The sequence below is a fragment of the Chenopodium quinoa genome, unplaced genomic scaffold, assembly GCF_001683475.1.
Source record: "Chenopodium quinoa cultivar QQ74 unplaced genomic scaffold, ASM168347v1, whole genome shotgun sequence".
NCBI lineage: Eukaryota > Viridiplantae > Streptophyta > Magnoliopsida > Caryophyllales > Amaranthaceae > Chenopodium > Chenopodium quinoa.
In genome coordinates this window covers 2,093,984-2,116,425 of record NW_018743689.1, presented here as the reverse complement: position 1 = coordinate 2,116,425, position 22,442 = coordinate 2,093,984, and the positions used below count along the sequence as shown (strand labels likewise).

Genomic DNA, 22,442 nt, shown 5'->3' with positions numbered 1-22,442 from the left:
CTCAAAAAACATAATAAAAATCTAAATTTGAGTTCGAAATTCAAATATTCTTCTACTAATTTTTAGATTCCGGACCATATCAAATATCTATACAATGAAATGGTTGAAATTAGGTAGATTTAAGATCTAAGAGTTTGGAAGATCTAAGAGTTTGGAATGAGAATAAGAGCAAATGAAGAACAATAAACAAAAATCAAATTATAACTAAAATTGAACTTTTTAGCTTTCTGATTCAAAATTTTAGCATGAATCTAATTTTTTTTAATAGGAAAAAGGGGCCGGTTTTCACTGGGTGGTGATGGGAAAGGGTTCCGGCGGTGTAGGTGGGGGTGAGGGGCTGTCAAGAGGATTGGGGAGGGTGGATGGCATGGGGTTGGTGTGGACTGTTTTTTTTTTTTTTTTTTTTTTTTTTTTTTTAAAAAAAAAAACAAATAAATTCAACCAATCACAAAGTGACATGTAACATCTTAACCTATCAAAACAGGTTACCAACAGGTTAGGGGCCAATAAAAGAAGATGTCCTATAAAGGTAAAATTATTAAATAATCTAAAGGTGGGATTATTAACAGTCAACCGACCAAAAGTGGGATGATTAGAATTAATTTTACCAATATTAAATGTAGCACATAAATAAAGAAAGTGTAACACTCTAAAACACGGTCGCATTTGATAAATGTAACACACACACACACAAAAAAAAAAAAAAAAAAAAAAAAAAAACGAAGCGAGTAAGTAAAAATAATATTAGTTCAATAAAAATAATTTCAGTACATCAAAAATAAGGTGAAAAGAACATGATCTTACATATATATGTTTGTTACATTGAATTTTGTATCTTTTAGATCCTAAATAAATAGTTTTTTTATTTTTTACAAACTTAATTATCAAGGGATCATTAATTCTTGTCTAGCAAAGTGAAATAACTTAAATATATATCTACTACTTTAACTACTAAACTTATATATAAAAAAAAAACCTTGTGTAGACCTGGTTGACTATAATATTACTGTGGACCAAGGTTTATAATTTTATACAGCGCGCAATTGATATATTGTTGAACATAGTGACCTTAATTTTAACTTAGTAACCTTTATTAAATCTTGAGTGACCTTTAATATCATTGTGACCTGAAATACTCACATATTAGCTGACGTTATATTGAATATAGTGACCCTAATTTTAACATAATTTTTTTTTTTATTATTTTTATTTGCTACTCCCTCTATATTTTTTTAAGTGTTACAGTTTCACCGGCACATAGTTTTGACAATTTGATTGACTTAAATAAAATAAGAGGTAAGTGGGGTAGTTAATGTTGTTAAACGCCGCTCCCATTTTACAGGGCAATGCTCGCATTTTTTGTTTAAAATTCCAATTTTACCCCTAATATTTAAATACGCTTTTTCCACTTTACGACTCACATTCTCACTCTCTAACCTCATTCACTATCTCTCTTACTCTCTAACTCTCTAAAAAACTTGAAAATTAAAATCTGAAATTTATTTTGTTTTACAAAAAAAATCAACAATCATGAAAAATAATCTACAAGCATGTACACAAAAACAGATGGGTGATTCGAGGTGAATAATGGTGACGTACGGAGGGAGGAGTTTGGCCAGCGGTGGAGGCAACGGCGGTGGCGGCGTTAGCGGCGAGCAGGTAAATTCTTTTTACAAAAAATCGGAAACTCCAGGCTTCCGCCCAAAATTTCAAAAAGTACCTAGGAGGTTCCGCCTGAAAAATCTGGATCCTCTTAGGTACTTTCGAAAATTCTGGGCGGATCTTACTTCCGCCTAAAATTTTCGAAAGTACTTAGGAGGATTAGGAAATTCCAGGCGGATCCTCCGAGGTCCTTCTGGAATTTCTGGGCGGAAGCTTGGAAATTCGATTTTTATTATTTTTTTTCGTGAATAATATGATTTGTGTTTGTGTTTTTTTTTTTTCAAAGAATTATTTTTGGAACGATTTCTATTTTTATTATTGTTATTATTAGTTGATTTTTGTGTTTTTGTTATTATTATTATTATTATTATTATTATTATTATTATTATTATTATTATTATTATTATTATTATTATTATTATTATTATTATTATTATTATGTGAATTGTTATTTTGATGATTGTTGTTGTTTTTTTTTTAGATTTTATTATTGTTATTAGTATTATTTTTATTATATTTTTTAATTATGATTAATATTATTATTATTGTTATTGATATTAGTGTTGTTGATATTAGTGTTGTTATTATTATTATTGTTATTATGGTTATTGTTATTGTTGTTAATTTTATTTTGTTGTTGTTGTTGTTGTTGTTGTTATAATAATAATAATAGTAATTATAATTATAATAATAATAATAATAATAATTATTATTATTATGATTATTATTGTTATGATTATTATTATTATTGTTATAGTGGTTATTGTTGTTGTTTTAATTTTTTGTTGTTGTTGTTATTATTATTATTATTATTGTTATTATTATTATTATGATTATTATTATTATTATTATTATTATTATTATTATTATTATTATTATTATTGTTGTTGTTGTTGTTGTTGTTGTTGTTGTTGGTGTTGTTGTTGTGATTATTGTTATTGTAATTTTTGTTTTTATGATAAGTGTTCTTAGTATTTTTTATATTAAAAGTAAATTGGAAAAATTATTATTATTATTATTATTATTATTATTATTATTATTATTATTATTATTATTACTACTACTACTACTACTACTACTACTACTACTACTACTACTACTACTACTACTACTACTAAAATTGGATTCTGTACTTATTTTATGTAGATCGAGGGTTCTGGTGCTCGACATGCAATATCACGACGTCTGAATACGTCTGTTAGGAGACGGTCATCTCGTTCAGCACCGTTTCAGCCCGAGCAGCAATACGGGTCTACTAGTGGTTGGTTGGGAGACCCACATTCTGGTAGTTGTCATCCCTTGTACTCTGCAAGTGGAGCACCTACATCTAACGAGGAAAACGAATTCTCGGCTAGTATTGCTGGTGACCGGGATGAAGAATCGGACCCTTAAGATTACCATATGGTATATAGGGGTCAGTTAGGGAGATTTGTTGGTAGTGGATCGAGTCAGCCTACTACCAGCTCCACAGAGGCATGGTTAGTGCAGGAACCGATGTCGGGTGGTCTTGAGGATGGGACTGTTATCCCTAGTTTTGGTGGTCACGTGGCACGATATATCTGGATCGAGCATGAGCGTAGTGTTTTGTGCTGTTTGAGTAGGTCAAAGTTGTGTTCTGACTTGGTTATGTGGCGAGGTCGTCAATCAGTGGAGAACCTCGAGGTGATTCATGGTAGTTGGTTGTCTCACTTGCCCGGGCTGATGTTTAAAAGACTTAATTGGCCGTTGATTTCTGCTTTTGTTGAGAGATGGCAGCCAGATACAAACACCTTTCATATGCCATTTGGGGAGATTATGATCTTGTTGCATGACGTGTACAATATACTTTGGTTACGTGTCGAAGGCAATATGGTCACCACTACTCTTAGCACGAACGTGTTACGGGAAGCTTGCTCGATCACCATGGATATGACTCCAGATGATTTGTCTGAGATTTGCGGCACAAAGACGATTTGGCAGGGTAGTGGGGTGTTGAGTGATAAGATTTTTGAGTCGACATTGGAGGTTGAGCGGGAGTTTAGTGATCAGCTTACTGGATACTTGTGGTTAGTTCTTGGAGGTACACTGTTTGTAGACAAGACTGGTAACCGTACGCATCCTTCCTTCCTCCACGAGCTATGTTATATGGATGTCCCTATTAACGAGTATGCTTGGGGAACAGCTGCACTAGCTTACTTTTATCGGCAATTGGGCACGGCATCACGGAACGGTGCTAATTCGATTGCTGGTTGTCTCACGCTTCTGCAAGCGCGGATTTACGAGTACTTTCCGTGCTTTCGGCCACAGCAGGGTACCTTAACCCGGGACCTTCAAATGCCTCGTGCATTGGGATGTTGGACCGGGATGTCCTAGCAAGAACTTGGAGCGCCTGTTATCTTTTCGTACTAGAATTGATGTGCAGACTGACCATGAGGTGAACTAGCTACTGTACGGAGTTGATCCTGCATTACGAGTGCCCCCCACTTTATTCATTGGCTGCATCCAGTACATTAACATCATTGAGCCGTACATGCTTAATAGAGTGGTGCGACAACTTGGTTTCGTGCAAGGTATTCCCCATGAGATAATCAGGCCAGAGAAGGCCAAGAGGCGGACTAACTTGAAGATGTACCGGGTAGACTTCCCGACCGAGATGACAGATGTGATGTGGAAGAGGTTTGTCCATGGGGTATCTTAGAGTGTAGTTTTAGGTGCCCTCGCCAGGCTAAGTGCTGCAGCTCCTTCGGTTGCGCCTGGTTACATGCAGTGGCTGTATAGGATTTCTCACCTGCGGGTATCTCCAGGTGCAGGAGTTACAAGCAACCTACATGAGCAGACTAACACTGATTATGTAAGTCTATATGCTTATTATAATATTAAAAATGACTTCTACTAATTGTTGTGTATATAATATGTTATTGTTTGATTTGTAGTGGATGGATCGGTCCATGGAGATTCACCACAGAGCACTGGCTGAGTATCCTCACATGTCGAGTGAGACTCGGACAATGACTGAGCAGCTTGTATTCGATTGGAAGTAAAAAATGGGGCTTTAGATTATTTTGATTGGAAGTCGTGTTAGTGGTTTTAATTACTTGTTTGAACTGATTTATTATTATTTTTTTATATTTGTCATGTAATGTAAAATCTGGACACTGATTTATTTTTTGTTACATGTCATGTTAGATTTTAAGTAGATTAAAATCAAGCACATTAAAAATTATATTTATAATTCTACTATTCTTACAAACGTTCAACGTTAGTGAATGTACATTACAAACTACCTAACTAATGCATCCCACATGTTCCTTCTAAATTCAAATTGTTGATCCCATCCATTAACACTAGCCTCGTGGTGTTCAGTCCACCAACCGGCGATCGGCGGGAGAGGTGAATCAGGTACAAGGTCAAGACGGATGAAATGTGATCCACCAACTGTAGCAATCACGAACTCTCGACTCGGTGTCTGAACCCCGTTGCGTGCCCTCAATGGTAAGACTATGATGCATGGGTAGTAGCAAGTTGGTACTAGGCCGACCATCTCTGGTTTTGTTATAAGACGATTTCACCAAAATAAATCCCAAATTTATGGAAACACCATCAGCCCATGTAACTACATTGTAAAATGTTGGAAATAACGTATCCATGACAAAATTCCTACTATAATTCACACCGTCACCGCCGTCTTCAAATTCCATATCCTATACAAATTAAACAAAACATAGTTTATGTCGTTACGTTATTTTTTATAATATTAATAATAATATTTATAAAACAATTTTACAACTATTAATATTATTAACATTAATTACTAATACTAATAACAACAATCATAATAGCAACAACCCTAATCACTACCACCAACAAACAACAATAATAACAACAATTATTAAAAATTACTAATAATAATAATAATAATAATAATAATAATAATAATAATAATAACAATAAACAATAATAATAATAATAATAAACAATAATAATAATAATAATAATAATAATAATAAACAATAATAACAAAAAAATACAAAAAAATAACAATAACAATAACAATAATAATAATAATAATAATAATAATAATAAATTATAAAAATAAATACAAAACAATAATATCCTAACATTAATTATTAATTAATATAATAATAATAATATTTATAAAATTATATTTCTACTAATTAATAATAAGAATAACCACAACAACAACAATAATGAAAAGATTAACAACAACAAAAACAACAACAACAACAACAACAACAACAACACAACAACAACAACAACAACAACAACAACAACAACAACAACAACAACAACAACAATAATAATAATAATAATAATAATTAATTATAATAATAACAATAATAATAATAATAATAATGTTACAAAAAATAATCATATTACTAATAATCATATTAATACAAAACAATAATAATTACATTTAATATTAAAAACTTAATCACAACAACAATCACAAGCGCACGAAACAAAATAACTTAATTAACATTAAACAAAAAAAAAAACATAATTAACATAAAATAAAAAAAATAAATTAAAAAAAAATCTGGAAAAGGGACATCCGCTTCCGGAAGTCCCATGGTGGATCCGCCTAAAATTTTCGGATCCACCGTGGAACATCCGAAAGTTTTAGGCGGATCCTTACTTCCGCTTGAAATTTTCGGATGTTTCATGGTAGATCCGAAAATTTTAGGCGGATCTACCATGGGACATCCGGAATTTTTAGGCGGATGTCCTATTTCTAGAAAATAAAAAAACAAAAAACTTACAGAATGTTCTGACGCAATCTCCGGCATATGAATGTTCCACTTGTCGTCCATGACCCAAGACTCGTAGAAAAAAATTTATGATTAATTTTTTTTAAAAAAAAAGGAATTAAGGTGGTCATGGGGCCGATTTGGTTTTAAGGTCGGGGGGACCGATTTAGTGGACTCGGGATAGTAACGTCGTAATTTGAGGGGACCGTTAGACAAAATGTGTCCATATGGGGAACAAAGTCCTTTTTATAACACAAATTGCATAAAGGACATATTTTTCCATTCAAGTCAAAATGGGAGCGTTACTATGTAAAATGGGAGCGACGAATAGCAATTCACTTAAAAATATTAAGACAAAGATAGTGGGGTTAATAGTTTATTGAAAAGTAATGAATGTTAGAGAAAATATATAATAAAAAAGTAGTTGTGGATTTGGTTGGGGACCATGAGAGGAGAGAGATATAATTTTTTAATGTAGCCTTTTGGCAAAAAAGAAAGTGTAACATTTAAAAAAACATGGCCGGAAATAGGAAGTGTAATACTTAAAAAAAACATGGAGGGAGTAGTATATTATAGTTTTTTTTACAAAAAAAAAATAATCCTCTGATGACCATTATAATAACACAATGAGTTTTATTTTACCATAATACCTTTATTTTAAGATAGTGACCTTTTCATAGTGTTTCTAATATTTGTGGTCCAAAATAAATTAATATAAACCAGGTTCATTTAAAAGTTGAAAAAATGGAAATAAATAATCTTACCTTTGCTCGAACTGAAAATAACAAACCCACCTTTTGATATTTACGAAGCAAACCCACCTTTGTATGTGATCTTCTTTTAATGAACCTTGACATGTTGGTGACCTATTGTAGTAGGTTGTATGCCACATGTCAAATATTAATTGGTGCATTTCATTATTTATTAAAAAGAAGCAAAACCAAAAAAATAAAAAATAAACAAAAAAACAAAAAAACAAAACAAAACAAAAAACAAAACAAAACAAAATGAAAAATGAAAAAAAAAATCCCAGCCATCAACCCTCACCAACCCCACTTGCCACCTTAAAACCCTAACCGGCTATCCTTGACCCAGCCACCACCAAAAACCAGTCAGCTGCCCTCAGCCTCCAAAAACGACCCAATTGATACCCATCAACCGTGCTGTGGTTTGAGTGTGTTTTATGGGGGGTTTTCAAGGGGCTACGATTTTCAAGGGGCCGTTTTTGAAGGTTAAAGGGGTTAATCGGGGCTGGGATGGAGGTTTTCGGGCATTTTGCGAAGGTTAGAGGGGTTAATCAGGGCTGGGGTGGAGATTTTCGTCCGTTTTGCGAAAATTAGAGGGGTTAATCGGGGCTGAGGTGGAGATTTTCGGTGGTTTGTGAATATTAGAGGGGTTTTCGGGGCTGGTTGGTGTTTTAAGGGTGGTGGTTATGGTGGTTTCAGGGGTAGGATTTGGGTCAAGGGGTGATTTCGAAGTTGGACTTAGATCGGCAGGGTGTTTTTTTGTATTGGGGGTTTCGACCGGCCAATTTCAGGGGTTTAGGGTGACGATCGACGAGTTTTGGGTGGCGGCCAGTAGGTTTAGTTAGGTCTAGGGTTAGGGTTAGGGTTAGGGTTTTGCGGTGGCTTGAGGGGTGGCTGGTGGCTGGTGGGGTTTTTTTTTTACATGATTTTATTTTTGTCTTTACCTTTTTTTTATTTGGACCAATTATGGAGAGACACGTGGCTTTAAAAAATAAAAATAATAACATTTTAACTTGTTTAATAGGTTGTAGGTAAAAAAATTCATTAAAAGAAGATGGCATACAAAGGTGGGTTTGCCTTGTAAATATCAAAAGGTGGGTTTGTTATTTTCAATTCGAGCAAAGGTGGGATTATTTATTTCCATTTTTCCTTAATAGTTTGTATTTAAGCGTATATTATTGTATAAATTAATGATATCGTACTATGTCTAAATATCCTACATTATCACAAAGGTTTATGTGCCCTTTACATAGTACTTTGATCTGTATCTGATAATAAAATTTAACATTTAAGCCAAAAAAAAAATATCATAAATTCTATCAACAACTCGAGGAATCGAAGACAACTTCGCCCGAAATTACCTTCAGCTGTTTATGACAACTTTCCGCAAGCTAGGGAATGATGCCGAAGACATCTTCTCTTGAAGTCATCCTCATTTGATGCGATAATTTTCCAAAGGAAAATACCGAAGATCCACGCCCGTCGATCTTTAAAAGTTTGCCTGAACTTTGCTCTTGCTATGCCTTTACGTCGGCGCTCTTTCGCTTTGTACCTGTATGTCGGTGCCCTTTGTTCTTGAACTTATATGTCGGTGCCTTTTGCCCTTGAACCTATATGTCGGTGCCTTTTGCTTTTGAGCCAATGCTTAGGCGCTTTAAGCTAAGTGAGACGATCTTTTCATCAGGTCGATCACTTTATGTAATCAAGCCGATTACCTAATCATGTCAAATTTCTTAGAGGGGCTAACTGGCGTACCAAGGAACCCAAAATATATTGCAAAAGGCTAGCTCAACCCCAACAAGTGGCCGTCTGCTTTGGCGTCGCTGAAAAACAATCAGCGTCAGACATATGGCGTTAGCGCCAGGCGCTGGCATTGGCGTCAGGCGCCAAGCACAGAACGTGACGGCAATGCCTAGGGACTGGCGCCAGCACGAAATCTGCTTTAAAATCTCGTTTTCGTTCATTTTCTTGCTCTGGTTTGTTGCGAACGCTGCTCGAAGAAACCGAAAGCTTCATTTGATTGTTGCTCACTCATTTTTCACCCGAATGTGCTTAAATTTATTGCAAATCAAAGCTCTTTTCATCTATATTCCCGATCTATGTAATTTTTCCTCAAACTCACACCGGTTTTTATGAATTCTTGGCATGTTTATTCACGAATTTCATGAAAATTCGAAATTTATAATGCTCAATTTGCTTTGTTTATCAAGTTTTATGCCATGAAATTGCTTGTTTATGCTTGTATATTGCCTTAGGAGTAATTTGAGACTTGTTTGACTCAATTTGGTGAAGAAATGAGCAATACGCCGTTGTTGGACCTCTTAAGGTTGGGCAGAACAATGTAGTTTGTTCTTGATGTTTTTTGCTAGCAATTCTTGTTCAATTTGTCACAATAATCACTATAGTGTAGCAAGAAATTGTTTGATTTCTTGAAAAATGCTGTCATGCTCAATTTGAATTTGTGCTCTGTTTTAGTACTATGTACTCTGTTTTTTGCGAACATAATATCATGCGGCTTAGGCGAACCTTAGATATTATAGAACCTTAATTTATGATGATTTTGCACAATGTCGCATGGCTAGACAGCGAGGTTCAGGTTCACGGTCCCGAAACACTAGACGGGAGCATGAACCCATGGAGGACGACACCACACCGTCCACTTCGCTTGGTCGGTTCCCAGAGTGGGATGAGCAGACCTTGTTCTTTATCCCTGTCCACCACATTTCCGAGAGGGTGAGACGGGGAACCGAGATTGGGAGGACACGGCATCACGGCTCTGGCTGTGATGGTCTAGGCGATTTGTATAGGATGCACATCGCCAGAGACCGCGAGACGAGACTCCTATGGGAGTCCTGCGGACTAGTTTCCTTGTTCGAGACCTCCGAGGCTATGGTCGCCTCCAGCGGGGGTCACCACGTAGTACGCGCTTTGGTGAAGTTCTTCTGGGACACCACCAACACCTTTCATTTCCCACGGGGTGAGATGATGGTCACTCCTACAAACTTCAGTCTCATCACAGGACGGGAGTTTACTTCTGTGCCGCTGCCGTTCGACGACGGTATCGACGTCTTTTCTCCAGAGGTCGAGGAGCTATTGGGGTCGATTGCTGTTCGGGCTCGAGCTGAGGTCGAGACGACTCAGTTCAGTACTAGGGGGATTCGTCGCTCGACGCTGGCAGCGGCTCTTGATGATGATGCGACCACCCGAGAGCAGCGGGTGCGCATATTTGTGCTGATGTTGTAGTCAGGGACATTCTCCCCTGACAGGGGTAGTAGGGCGTTGCTTTACCACCTCCCTGCTGTTCGCGATCTCTGGCGGATTGGGACTTATGACTGGGCCAGGTTGGCCTACACTGACTTCGTTCGCGCGTTGAGGGACTCGTGTTGCCACCGGTCCCTTGGACGAACGTTGCTTTGTCTGCTTTCTGGAAGGTCGTAGAGGTAAACATTATTTCCTATAAAGTTTAGCCCTACATGTCAGTTAGCATTTACTCACGCTTTTGCTTTTTGTAGATCTGGTTCTACGAGTACTTTCCTTCCATTGCGCCGGCGAGACCATTGCTGAGGGGGTATCCGGTGAGCGCCTCTTGGGGCGGCCACCATGTCGACCTGTCTACTGCACATGTCCGGAGTCGGATCATCTCGGTACGACTTTTAGTGTTTATCTTGCTCTTCTGTGATGTTTCGGACATGTTCTTACCCGATTGGTGTTTCTTGTAGGGACCTGAGGTAGTATACCGACCATGGGGTGGTTGGACAGTCCCTGGATTAGCCGCACAGTACTCTGCTGAGCGTCGCTACTTTCTGGGGACCTATGGAGCGGTTGTGTACTTAGGAGAGAGAGTTGCTAGACAGCACTCTTCCGATTCTTTCGTTGTTCCTGCTCCTCCACCACGTCACATGTTCGACGAGAGAGAGTTGTCAAGCATGGCTGAGGAATCTGGTTCCCTCTGGCGGTCCCATGTGATCCTTGGGTGGAGTTATGCTGAGGAGCTACTTCCTTTGTTAGCTCCAGTCCCTGTACCAGCCGAGGATGTGAGGGTAAGATCTTTAGCTTTTTATTTTTCGCTAAGTAGCCCCCAAGTAATACCTTGCTGATTTCTTTCCGTCTTATCAGGATGGTCCTACTGAGTTCGCGCCACCCCGTATGTCCATCCACTACCAGGGGACGTACGGGCCGATCGAGGAGATGATTTCTCCGGCTCCTGAGGGCGAGCGCTTCGTGGAGCGGTCGATTCCTCGTCACCAGACTAGGGTAAGCCTAGTTTTTAATACAGAATCTTGTATTCAGTCATCATGCATTTTCACTGACTTATTTTCTTGACAGTTCTCACGCGAGGTGGTTTCGGCTATGGCACGATGCAAAGATGTCTTCCGGAGCCAGCTCGTTCGGATGAGGAACGCGGCTACCTGTCGTCGAGACGACGCTGTCCGAGAGGTAACTTTTCTTCACTTATTATTTCTGCATTATGCTTCAGTTTTACTTTGTTTCTGATTTAATTCTTTTTGCAGGGTCAGCCGATCGCTTCTCACACCCGTACGAGGCCTAAGGGGCGGAGAGAGCCGGCGAGGTCTAGCTCGAGACGTCGTTGCACTTCGTCAGGAGGTAGAGGTGGCCGTTCCGAGGCTGCTCGAGCCGATGTTGTTGAAGGCTCAGGATCTTCTTCTGAGGGTGCTCCTGCTGCACCAGTAGGGGAGGCTACATCGGCTTTCAGAGGTGGTGGGATGTACGAGGTTGGCTCGTCATCGCAGTGGCCTCCGCGATCTCAGCCTCAGGTTGACCTTGGCTGGAGCGGTCCTGTCTTGAGTTTTCCTCCTCCTACGGAGACTGGAGCTGGTGCTGAGGTCGGAGCTGGTGGAGAGGTGACTCCTTGGACGGCGCAGTTTTATGGCATGATGGGCCTACGTCCTCCGGCGCCGTAGTTTGTTTCTGTATATGTATTTTATTTTGACTTTTTATAGAACTTTGCCTTTGACTTATTATTTAGACACTTTGTTTGTTATGTTATTTGTAAATTCATTATTATCTATTATTATGTTAGTGTATATTAGTGTGTGCAAAAGAAGTGTGATAACAATTTTTGCACAAAAATTCCGTCATTTTTATTATTGATGGAGGGTATTATCCGACTCTCTCCCCCAAAAAGAAAAAATAAAAAAGGAAAAATAAAACGAAGAAAAAAAGCTGATTTTTTTGAAAATTAATAAAAAATCCAAAAAAAAAAATTTAACTAAAAATAATTGCTATTTTAATTAATTAAGAAAAGGATAGAAAAAATATTTAAAACGGGGCCATAAAGTCATTAACCGACACCAATTTAATATCAAAACGCAAACTCAGCACGCGCGGTTGTCCTGCTGACTTGGCGCCAGCTGGCGCCAGCCTGTGGCGTGTGGCGCAAAGCGCTACACCTAGCGTGTGGCGCCAAAAGCTGATGGGTGACGCCAATGTCGGGTGTGTGACGCCAATCGACGCTGACTCCGTATTTCATTCAGATTGAAATTCCTCGCAATTTGTGCATAAATGGCCCCTGCTCAGCCGATTCTTCTCATAATTTCATCGAAAAAAATATTCTTCTCTTTATAAAAAATAATAATCATGTCTTTAGCCACTAAAACCTTCACCCAATATTCTCATGAATGGTGTCGATCTCTTAATTCTAGAGAAAGAAAAGAATTGGATTTATTTCACTTGGGGGGAATTTATGGCATCTAAAGGGGTAGATTTAGACATAGACTTCATACATACCGCTTTAGAATTTTGGAACATTGATACACATTGTTTTAGAATAGGGTATGATGAAATTAGCCCTTTGCCAGAGGAATTTGGTGCTATTTTAGGCTTCCCTGCAATAGACCTGGTAGTAATCCCTAGAGTGGATGCATATTACTATAAGGATTTTGAGCGCTTCTTTAACTTGAAGGAAAGGGATTTATCAAAAATAGTAGATGGGAATGTAGTGAACTTAAAAGAATTCGCACGCTATTATTTTGATAAACCGCTTTCTTAATCTTTTCACATATATAGAAGAAGGGCGTTCTTATTCTGCATGCTTAATCAATATTGTCTTAGTAGTGGTAAAATTAACGAGGGTCAATCAATTATAACCACCGTGCTAGAACAAATTGAATCAGGGAGAAATCCAATGCCATTGATAGTTGGAGAGACTATGATTAGTCTAGATGAATTGAAAAGGGATCCAAAAGCACCTCTTCGCGGTTCTCCAATTTTATTACAGGTAGAAAAATAATATTTTTAATTACAGAAATCAAAAAATATATTTTTGTATTGTAATATTAATTTATTTGCATTGGAATTTTTACTGATGTGGCTAATGGAGAGGCTAGGATTAATCAGCCCTCCGGACGACATTGAAAATTATACCCCCACTTGCTTTGTGAGAAGGAAGAAACGCATCCCTAAAATTGGGCTCCATGGGTGAAAGAAAGTCTTTGAATCACGTGATTTTGCTATCAAGTAGGTCATCCCATGGTGGAAAATAAAAAGGATGGTTGGTGTTAACAAGCAACCTTTCTGCCGTCTTCCAAGCTTGTCTCGCGTGACATATTATTATCCCTGCAGGGTGAAAAGACAATATGGCTTGCTTCAAAATATTCCTTCCAGGGATCTTCGTCCTCCCTATGAGTATCCCGTATCTCAAGAAGTGGATAAATTTGACACTTACTTGAGCGCTAGACCTTTATGGGAAGTGATTACCCAAAAGGTTCCCCCTTCTTTACCTAATGATGTAAAGAAGTGGTTGTTGAAGAAGTCTTCAATTGATCAGGGTAGAACCGATGTGAAGAATCGTCTAGGTGACAGGGTGACACCGGCTAAAGAGCGCTTAGGTGCAAGAATTGAGTTCAAAACACTTACAATGCCTAAGAAGAAGAATACTACTAAAGACAAGGGGAAAAGGAAAGCTACAGACAAAAAGGTTTGGGTGGAAAAGAAGCATGGGGTGCTAGCTGAAGGAGAAACAATATATTCTAAAATTGAATGTAGGTACTCTAAAGGATGCCTACTAGCTAAAGTAATGGATGAAGAGGAGGAAACAGAAAAGAATTGGAAAAGAGCAAAGAAGGAGAAGAAAGACCAGAACATTGCTTAGCTTTAGATTTATTAGATTGTTATTTTTTATTTAAAGTTAATTTATTTCAGCCTTATTTAAATTCCATTAACAATGTAATTTTGTTTTATTAATGAAATATCAGCTTTCAATTAAATTGTTACATTAAATTATTTTATTAAAGCAATGAAAAACCGAAAAAATTAATTTTCTAGAAATTCTTCGAGTACAGAAGTCGAACATTTTCCGAAAAACACCGAAATTCGCCCAGATTTTATGACTGAATTGGCGTCAGTAATTGCAGATTGGGGCCAGCTATTGAGGTTTGGCGCCAGGCGCCAATTCCATCATCTGGCGCTAATGGCTTTTGGCTAGCGCCAGACTCTGTTCTGTGACGCCAATAATTTTCCGACTTTTTGTTGACTTTTTGTTGATTCTAGAACGCGGAGATGTCGAAAAATAAAGTGGCCACACGCGTAATGGGTTGCCTACGTATCCTTTCCTAAGGAATCAGGCCGAACGTAGCTCTCTTGAGTGTCCTACTCAAGTAATTATGGGTGGTATTTTTTTAGTTGGTCAAGATTGGTCATGTTTGAGAATTCATTGTCATCCATGTCAGTTAATTTTGTTGTACCGCCTGGCAGGATTGTTTTGACAATGTAGGGGCCGGACAAAAATTAGGTCTAAACTTTCCCCTTGGATCTAAAACATTTTTCCTGAGCACTTTTAATACCAAATCTCCTACTTTGATATTTTTTGCCTTGACCTTCTTATTAAAATGTCTAGCCATACGAGTTTGATAGCACTGAGTATGATGTAGAGCTTGTAGTCGTTTTTCGTCGAGTAGGATCAATTCTTCATATCGTGCCCTAGTCCATTCAACTTCATCAAGTTTACTCTCTAGCGCAATACGTAGAGATGGTATTTCTAGTTCGACAGGTTGTACGACATCCATTCCATATACCAGAGAAAATGGTGTATTTCCTGTTGACGTACGGATTGACGTGCGATAACCCCACAATGCAAAGTGAAGCTTGTCAAGCAAATGCTTATAATTCTCTGTCATTTTCTCGATGATAGTCTTTAGATTCTTATTAGCTGCCTCAACTGCTCCGTTTGCTTGAGGTCTATAAGGGGACGAATGATGATGTTGGATACCATATTTATGTAGCAATTCAACACATTCGGCTTGAAAGTGAGTTCCATTGTCACTTATCATTTCATGTGGGACTCCACATTGACAAATGATATTTCTCTCGATAAAGAGTGCTACATGTTTTGCAATAAGTTTAGCATATGATTGCACTTCAACCCACTTCGTAAAGTAATCAATTGCTACTAGAATAAATTCGTGGCCTCCTGTCCCTAGGGAGTGATCTTGCCGATTATGTCAATTCCCCATGTAGAGAATGGCCATGGTGATGTGTAGGTGTAAAGCAAAGATGGAGGAACGTGTTGCAAATTGGCATAAATTTGACACTTAGGACATCTTTTCACGTATTGATGACAGTCCCTATTTATGGTAGTCCAATAATACCCTTCTCGCATTATTTTCTGGACTAACATTTTGCCATTTACATGAGTTCCACAGATTCCTTCGTGGACCATTCTCATTATTCTTTGTGCATCCACCTTCCCTACGCATAGGAGAGCTCGATCTTTAGGTACTCTTTTATGTAGCTCGTTGTCTATGAGTACATATTGAGAAGCCAAAAGTCTCAAGGCTCGTTTTGCTCTTTTGTCAGCATGAGGAGGATATTCTCCATTGGTGACATAGTTGAGAATGTCTGTGTACCATGGTTCTTCTTCTTGTTCTTCTTCTTCGTCTTGGACTGGATCGTCGTCTTCTATAGCTTGTATATATGCCGATTTGTGCATTATTTCGATAGTTAGAGGCATTTGCTCGATATCCATGGGAATCCTAACCATTGAGGCTAGTCTTGCCAAGGCATCAGCGAATTGGTTTTCTTCTCTAGGTAGATATGTGTATTCTACCTTCTCTAACTGGTCGGTAAGAGTTTCCAGATAAGTTTGGTAAGGGGCTAGGCTTTCGCTCCTTACTTTCCACCTTTTAGATATTTGATTGATAATCAGAGAAGAGTCTCTGAATATCCTTAACTTCTTTACTCCCAATGCCAGGGCTGTTTCAAGACCTACCAGACATGCTTCATATTCAGCAGCATTGTTGGTAACGTCAAAATCAAGCTTTATTGAGATTGGGACGTGTTCTTCTTTAGGTGATACTAGTAGCACTCCGACACCACATCCCTTTTGGTTTGAGGCTCCGACGAAATACAAGGTCCAAGTATCATCTTCGGTGACCATCAAATCTTCATCTGGAAATTCATTGTCCTGTATTGGTGTCGGGTCTTCTATTGAAAAATCTGCCAGAAAGTCTGACACCACGGATCCTTTAATAGCTTTTTTTGGCATAAACCGCACATCGAACTAGGCTAAGTTGACTATCCATCTTGAAATACGTCCATTGAGTGTTGATTTCTCGGACAAGTATTTGAGTGGATCCAATCGAGATACCACGAAAACGGTATGTACCAACATGTAATGTCTTAACTTAGTTGTGGCCCACACCAAAGCAAGGCACAATTTATCGAGTGGTGTATAGCGCGTTTCATATTCGAGCATCTTCTTACTTAGATAATAGATTGCATTTTCTTTGTTTTCTACCTCTTGTGCTAGCATGGCTCCCATTGTCTCCTTGGTAACCGTCAAATATAACCTAAGAGGTATTCCGGGAAGTGCTGGCGCTAATACGGGAGGATTTGCAAGATAGGCTTTGATCCGGTCAAAGGCTTTTTGACACTCATCATTCCATATTACTGGTACATTCTTCTTGAGCTTTTTGAAGATTGGTTCACATATCGTTGTCAGTTTTGATATGAACCTACTTATGTATTGCAACCGGCCAATGAAACCTCGAATCTGTTTCTCGGTCTTGGGCGGTGGCATTGACATGATTTCTTTAATCTTGGTTGGATCTATCTCTATTCCTCTAGAGCTTATGACGTATCTCAAGAGCTTGCCTGAGGTGACTCCGAAAGCACATTTTGATGGATTCAACCTCATATTGTATTTTCTTAGCCTTTCGAAAAATTTCCTTAAGGCTACTTGATGGCCTGGACGGTCCTTTGATTTCAAAATCATGTCGTCGACATATACTTTTCTTTGTGCATCATGTCATGGAGTAAGGCAGTTGCTGCACGTTGGTAAGTAGCACCTGCGTTTTTCAACCCAAATGGCATTACCGTGTAACAGTAAGTCCCCCATGGTGTGATAAAGGTTGTTTTCTCCATGTCTTCTTCTGCCATGAGAATCTGATTGTACCCTGCATATTCGTCCATGAATGAGAGAAGCGCGTGATTTGCCGTGTTGTCTACCAGAATATCGATGTGTGGTAAAGGGAAGTTGTCCTTTGGACTTGCCTTATTTAGATCTCGATAGTCGACACACATCCTTACCCTTCCGTCTTTCTTTGGAACTGGGACGACGTTGGCGACCCATTCGGGGTATTTTGATACCTTGATGAAACCCGCAGTTATCTGTTTTTGAACTTCTTCTTTTATTTTAAGTGCTACGTCGGGTTTCATTCGACACAACTTTTGTTTTACAGGTTTCATTCTTGGTATTAATGGTATAGTGTGTTGAGCTATCTCTCTGTTAATGCCTGGCATATCTTCATATGACCAAGCAAATACATCGATGAATTCTTTAAGCAAGTTGATTAAATCGGTTCTTTCTTGTTTATTCAATGTTAGTCCGATTTTAACTTCTCTTTTATGAGTTGAATCGTTTGAGATGTCAACTGTTTCAATCTCTTCAATTATTGGTGTTTTCTTTTCAAGTGTTTCCATTGCTTTAATAATTTCTTTATCCTTTTCATCGTTAGCTAAGCAATGTTCGTCATCTTGGGTTAGGGAAGAACACGAGAAGTAAGGAGAATGAGAGATATTATTATACTTTGAGATCATTACATCAAAGAGTGATATGTCCTCAGGGAGTGGATCACTAACTATCCTAGGAGAAGAAAAAGAAAGGGGAGGCATTATAGTTAAAGACTTAGAAGATTCTAAAGGGAAAGACTCTGACTAAGACTCAGACTCTGACTCTGACGATTCTTCAAACATTGGCCCTTGCCCTGTTGTGATTGATATCTTTCTTCCACTTGGAGTGGTCACCTTGATAGTCTTGCGCCACCCTTGCAGCGATCCTTCAGCTGGAGTAATTAGCTTTGAGGGGTCGAAGTTTTCTCTTTGTAGGACCGTTTGAATGAGTGAGAAGTTATCTTTCTCATAAACTGGCTCATTCTTTTCTCGCCCAAACAGCAATCCCATGACGTTAAAGTCAAAGCATGGGGGTGCTTTCTCCTTATGGACGGGAGTTGGGATTTCATCAGTGAAACAACAATCCATGAAAATCTTGAATCCTGGTTGTCGTATGCCATTTACAAAAAATGGATCGGAAAATTCATGGCATGGATAGTCCTCTCCTTCTTTTATAAACTGACCATTAAGCGTAAGAGGGTACTGATCCATTGGAATTGCTTTCTTTTGAATGCGAGCGTCCCTACGTGCTTTCCACTTGTCCTGGGCTCGCTTGAGATCTTTCCAAGTCGGTTCGAAACCAAGTCCGAAAGTATTTAGTTTAGGGAGGCCAGGTGACTCTATCGATTTTGCTATCCCCTTCTTCTTTTCTAAGGTCATCCCAGGGAAGTGTCCTTGTTTCTTCAGCATGGTGTTGATAATCATGTTGGAATGGGGGTCGTGGCAAAGAGATGTCCTTTCATCCTCTTGGATTAAGGAGACTTCTTCGTTAAAGCCCCATAGGTCTTCATCATCTTCGTCGTGCTCCACGTTGATTATTAGGTTTTCTATTGATTTGATCCTCATCGGCGAAGCATCAATAGTGATGGGGATTCCTCCAACTATAGCTTTCACTTGTTGGTGGAGAGATGAAGGGACGACCTTTAGATCATGGAGCCAAGGGCGTCCTAACAACAGATTGAACGAGGCTTTGATGTCTACCACTTGAAAAGTAGTAGCATGTTCTATTGCTCCTGCCGTCACATTTAGAGTTATTTTGCTAAGAGTTTGACGTCGAGTAATATCGTAAGCTCTTATTCCTTGTGTGGACGGAGTTAAATCCTCATCTTTTACGCCGAGCATCCTCGCGGTCCTAAGTGGACAGACATTAATAGCCGATCCATTGTCTACAAGAGTCATGGGAACATTCATCCTTTTGCAGACTACCGTGAGGTTTAACGCCTTGTAGTGTTTGTCACCTTCTGGAGGTAAATCTTTGTCAGAGAAGGTGATTAGATTAATTGGACTAGGGAGGTCACTCGTGAGGAAGTTAGCTAGTCCCTCAGGAGTGGTGTCAGAATCTATCCCAATTTTTTCCAAGGCATTCATCACAGCCAACCTATGTTCTCGAGATGTTGCCAGAAGCATCCATACATTCATCTCAACTTTTGTCTTCTTGAATTGTTTAACGATGTCATTGTCTTCAATGATAGGTATTGGAACTCGTTATAAAGTAGGCATAGGTTGTGTTGAAATGGGAGGTTACATTCTCCCGAATCTCGTGAGGATGTCTATTGATGAATCTTCTTCAGCCCAAATGTCATCCGTGGTGTATGATACAGAAGGTGATGGTCCTACTATGTCTTTTAGGTAGATATCTTCTTCATCACTGTCCCATACTCCATTAACAGTTATGTCCTCTTCTTGTTGAACTTGGACTAATTCCTTTTTATCAATCATTTTCTGCACCAAATCCTTGAATTTGAAGCAGTTTTCTAGGGTGTGCCCCCCTGACTGATGGTACTGACAGTAATATCTGTCTGTCCTTTTTAATGATTCAAATGGTTCGGTTCGAGAGGTTTGACCTTGCCACTCTCGGAGAGCATTTCGAACATTTGTGCATACGGGATCCCAATCGGAGTATAAACTTTATTGCTCTTCTTGGGTCTTTCGGTGACTTGTAAGGGAAAATATTTTGCCTCATAAGTCGTTTTCACTGGTGTGAACTCTCTCTTAGATTCTTCATCATATTTCTTGTGAAGTTCATTCATAATTTTGAGATTTTCACGTAACAGTTGCGATGTCTCCCTCATAAACAGTGTGAGCAATCGTATGTCTACCTCATTTGCTGGTTCTGGAAGGTTATCTTTGACATCGAAAAAGATCTCTTCTTCTCCTTCTTCAACATTAGTTGCTTTGACAGGCTTAATGAGAGATGAGGGGTCAACTTCGCTTTCTTCATCGGAGATAGCCAAAGTATGAGCTAGAGGTGCATTGTCAATACTTGGCTTCTTACTGGCGGGGGGCAACGGCAGCTTATTATTGTCAATTAGGTCTTGGATAGCTTCCTTAAGCTTCCAACAGCTTTCAGTAGAATGGCCCTTACCTTGGTGATATTTGCAATGTGCGTTGGGGTTCCAGTTAGGCGACCTCTTCTCAACTGGTGGATCTCTAAATGGTCCAATGGGAGTTATAAGACCTTTTGCATTTAATCGATCAAATGCGGTGTCATAGCTCATGCCAATAGGAGTGAAGTTTCTCCTAAATGGTTTCTTTTGTCCTTGGTTGTTCATGGCGAAGACTTCTCCTAGATTAAAGGTGCTAACATTATTTGAGTGGGCGGTTTTGGAAGAAGAAGGATTGTCGCTCTTCTTTCCTTTCCAGCCACTATTGGAGTTATTGTTGGCAGCTTTAGATTTCTCCAAGTCATCTTCAATATTAATCCCAATATCATAAACAGCCTTAAAGGTGTGAAGATTATTCTGATATTTAAGATGTTTTGAATATTTTTCTTGGAGGTTTTTAATGAACAGTCTCACGGACTCTTTTTCACTTAGTACCTCGATCATTTTAGCTGAGGTTTCTCTCCACTTGTTAAAGAAAGCAGTGAAGCGTTCATTCTCCTTGTGTTTGAGGATTTCAAGTTCTCTATGGTCAGTTTCGACTTGAACGTTGCACTTGTACCTATCAACAAAAGTGTTTGCTATGGATTCCCAGGTAGAGGTCTTTTCTTTTTCAAGAGAAAAGAACCATTTTTGGGAAAAGGTCTCGAGAGATAGTGAGAACAGAGAAGGGAAGACTTTTTTATTGATACCCTTGATACTCATTATTGTTTCAAATGCTCTTAGATGGAAGTAGGGATTGTCGATTGCCCTAAATTTTGGGATGTCGTTGGCACTGAACTTCTGCGGAAGAAGATCTTTATCCACCGAGACCCCTTGGGATGTGAGTTCTTGAAACTTGTAGTCGCTGGACAACTTGCTTAGGCTTTCTTGAATGAGGTCCATTTGTTGTTGCTTCACGGGATCCTCGATCTTGTGTGCGAGAAGCTTTAGTGTCTCAGTTACAGTAGCCAGTTGGTTCTTGAGATGATTGACTTCTTCTTGAGTTGCCATTATGACTCTTTCTTTCCTCTTGCGGGCTATGGGTTTGTCGAAAATTCGGACTTGTACAAAGAGGTTATCTTTGATTAATCGTCCTTCTTTTCTTGACCACGCGCTGTAAATTAAGCCAATTTGTGTTTTAATTACTCGACTCGAATCAATTTGACTTTATGTTTTTTTTTTATTTTACAAAAAAGGTATGCATATTTTTAGGGAGCGATAATGTACATGTGTTTAGGGAAATTAAGTATTATCAAATATTGGAGGGTTAATATCCGACTTACCCCCCTAAAAAAATGACGAAAAATAACGCGCGCACACAAAACTCTCTTAATCATGGTCAAGACATGTGTATTGGTGTGTGTATTGAGTGTAAGTGACATATTTGGACTCTTGTGTAAGACCATGGGACTTAGTGCCTAAACTCGAACATTAATTTAATTAAGCATCATAGTCAGGAAAATTAACCGAATTAAACAGAAAACTGACTAAATAGACATTAGGCGATGACTCGACAAATAATCCGAACTGTCGGCCAAGCGACAGAACTGGCGTCACAATATGGTGATTGGCGCAAGACTTTTTAGTAAATGTCTGGCGCTACACACCATACTGTGGCGCTACAGCTCAGATTTTGGCACCAATATTGGAGCCTCGGTCTGGGACTGTTTTCGGTATTATTAGTCAACTGGGGTATGCCTAAAGTCGTAGTAGGTCGATTCCGATTAAAAGAAGAAAAAACTTTATTGACTCAAATTAATTAATTAATTAATTAGTTAGGCAAAGTTCTTTAAGTC

At 38.6% G+C, this 22,442-nt stretch overlaps 1 protein-coding gene across 1 annotated transcript; it reads left to right on the top strand.

Moving 5' to 3' along the window:
• The first annotated feature begins 3,063 nt into the window (after positions 1-3,063).
• On the top strand, positions 3,064-4,682 carry LOC110683655 (protein MAIN-LIKE 2-like). The gene is made up of 4 exons (XM_021860047.1): positions 3,064-3,923; positions 4,183-4,317; positions 4,366-4,492; positions 4,575-4,682. The coding sequence occupies exons 1-4, from the start codon at positions 3,064-3,066 to the stop codon at positions 4,680-4,682; spliced, it is 1,230 nt and encodes a 409-aa protein (XP_021715739.1).
• The last annotated feature ends 17,760 nt before the right edge of the window (positions 4,683-22,442 follow it).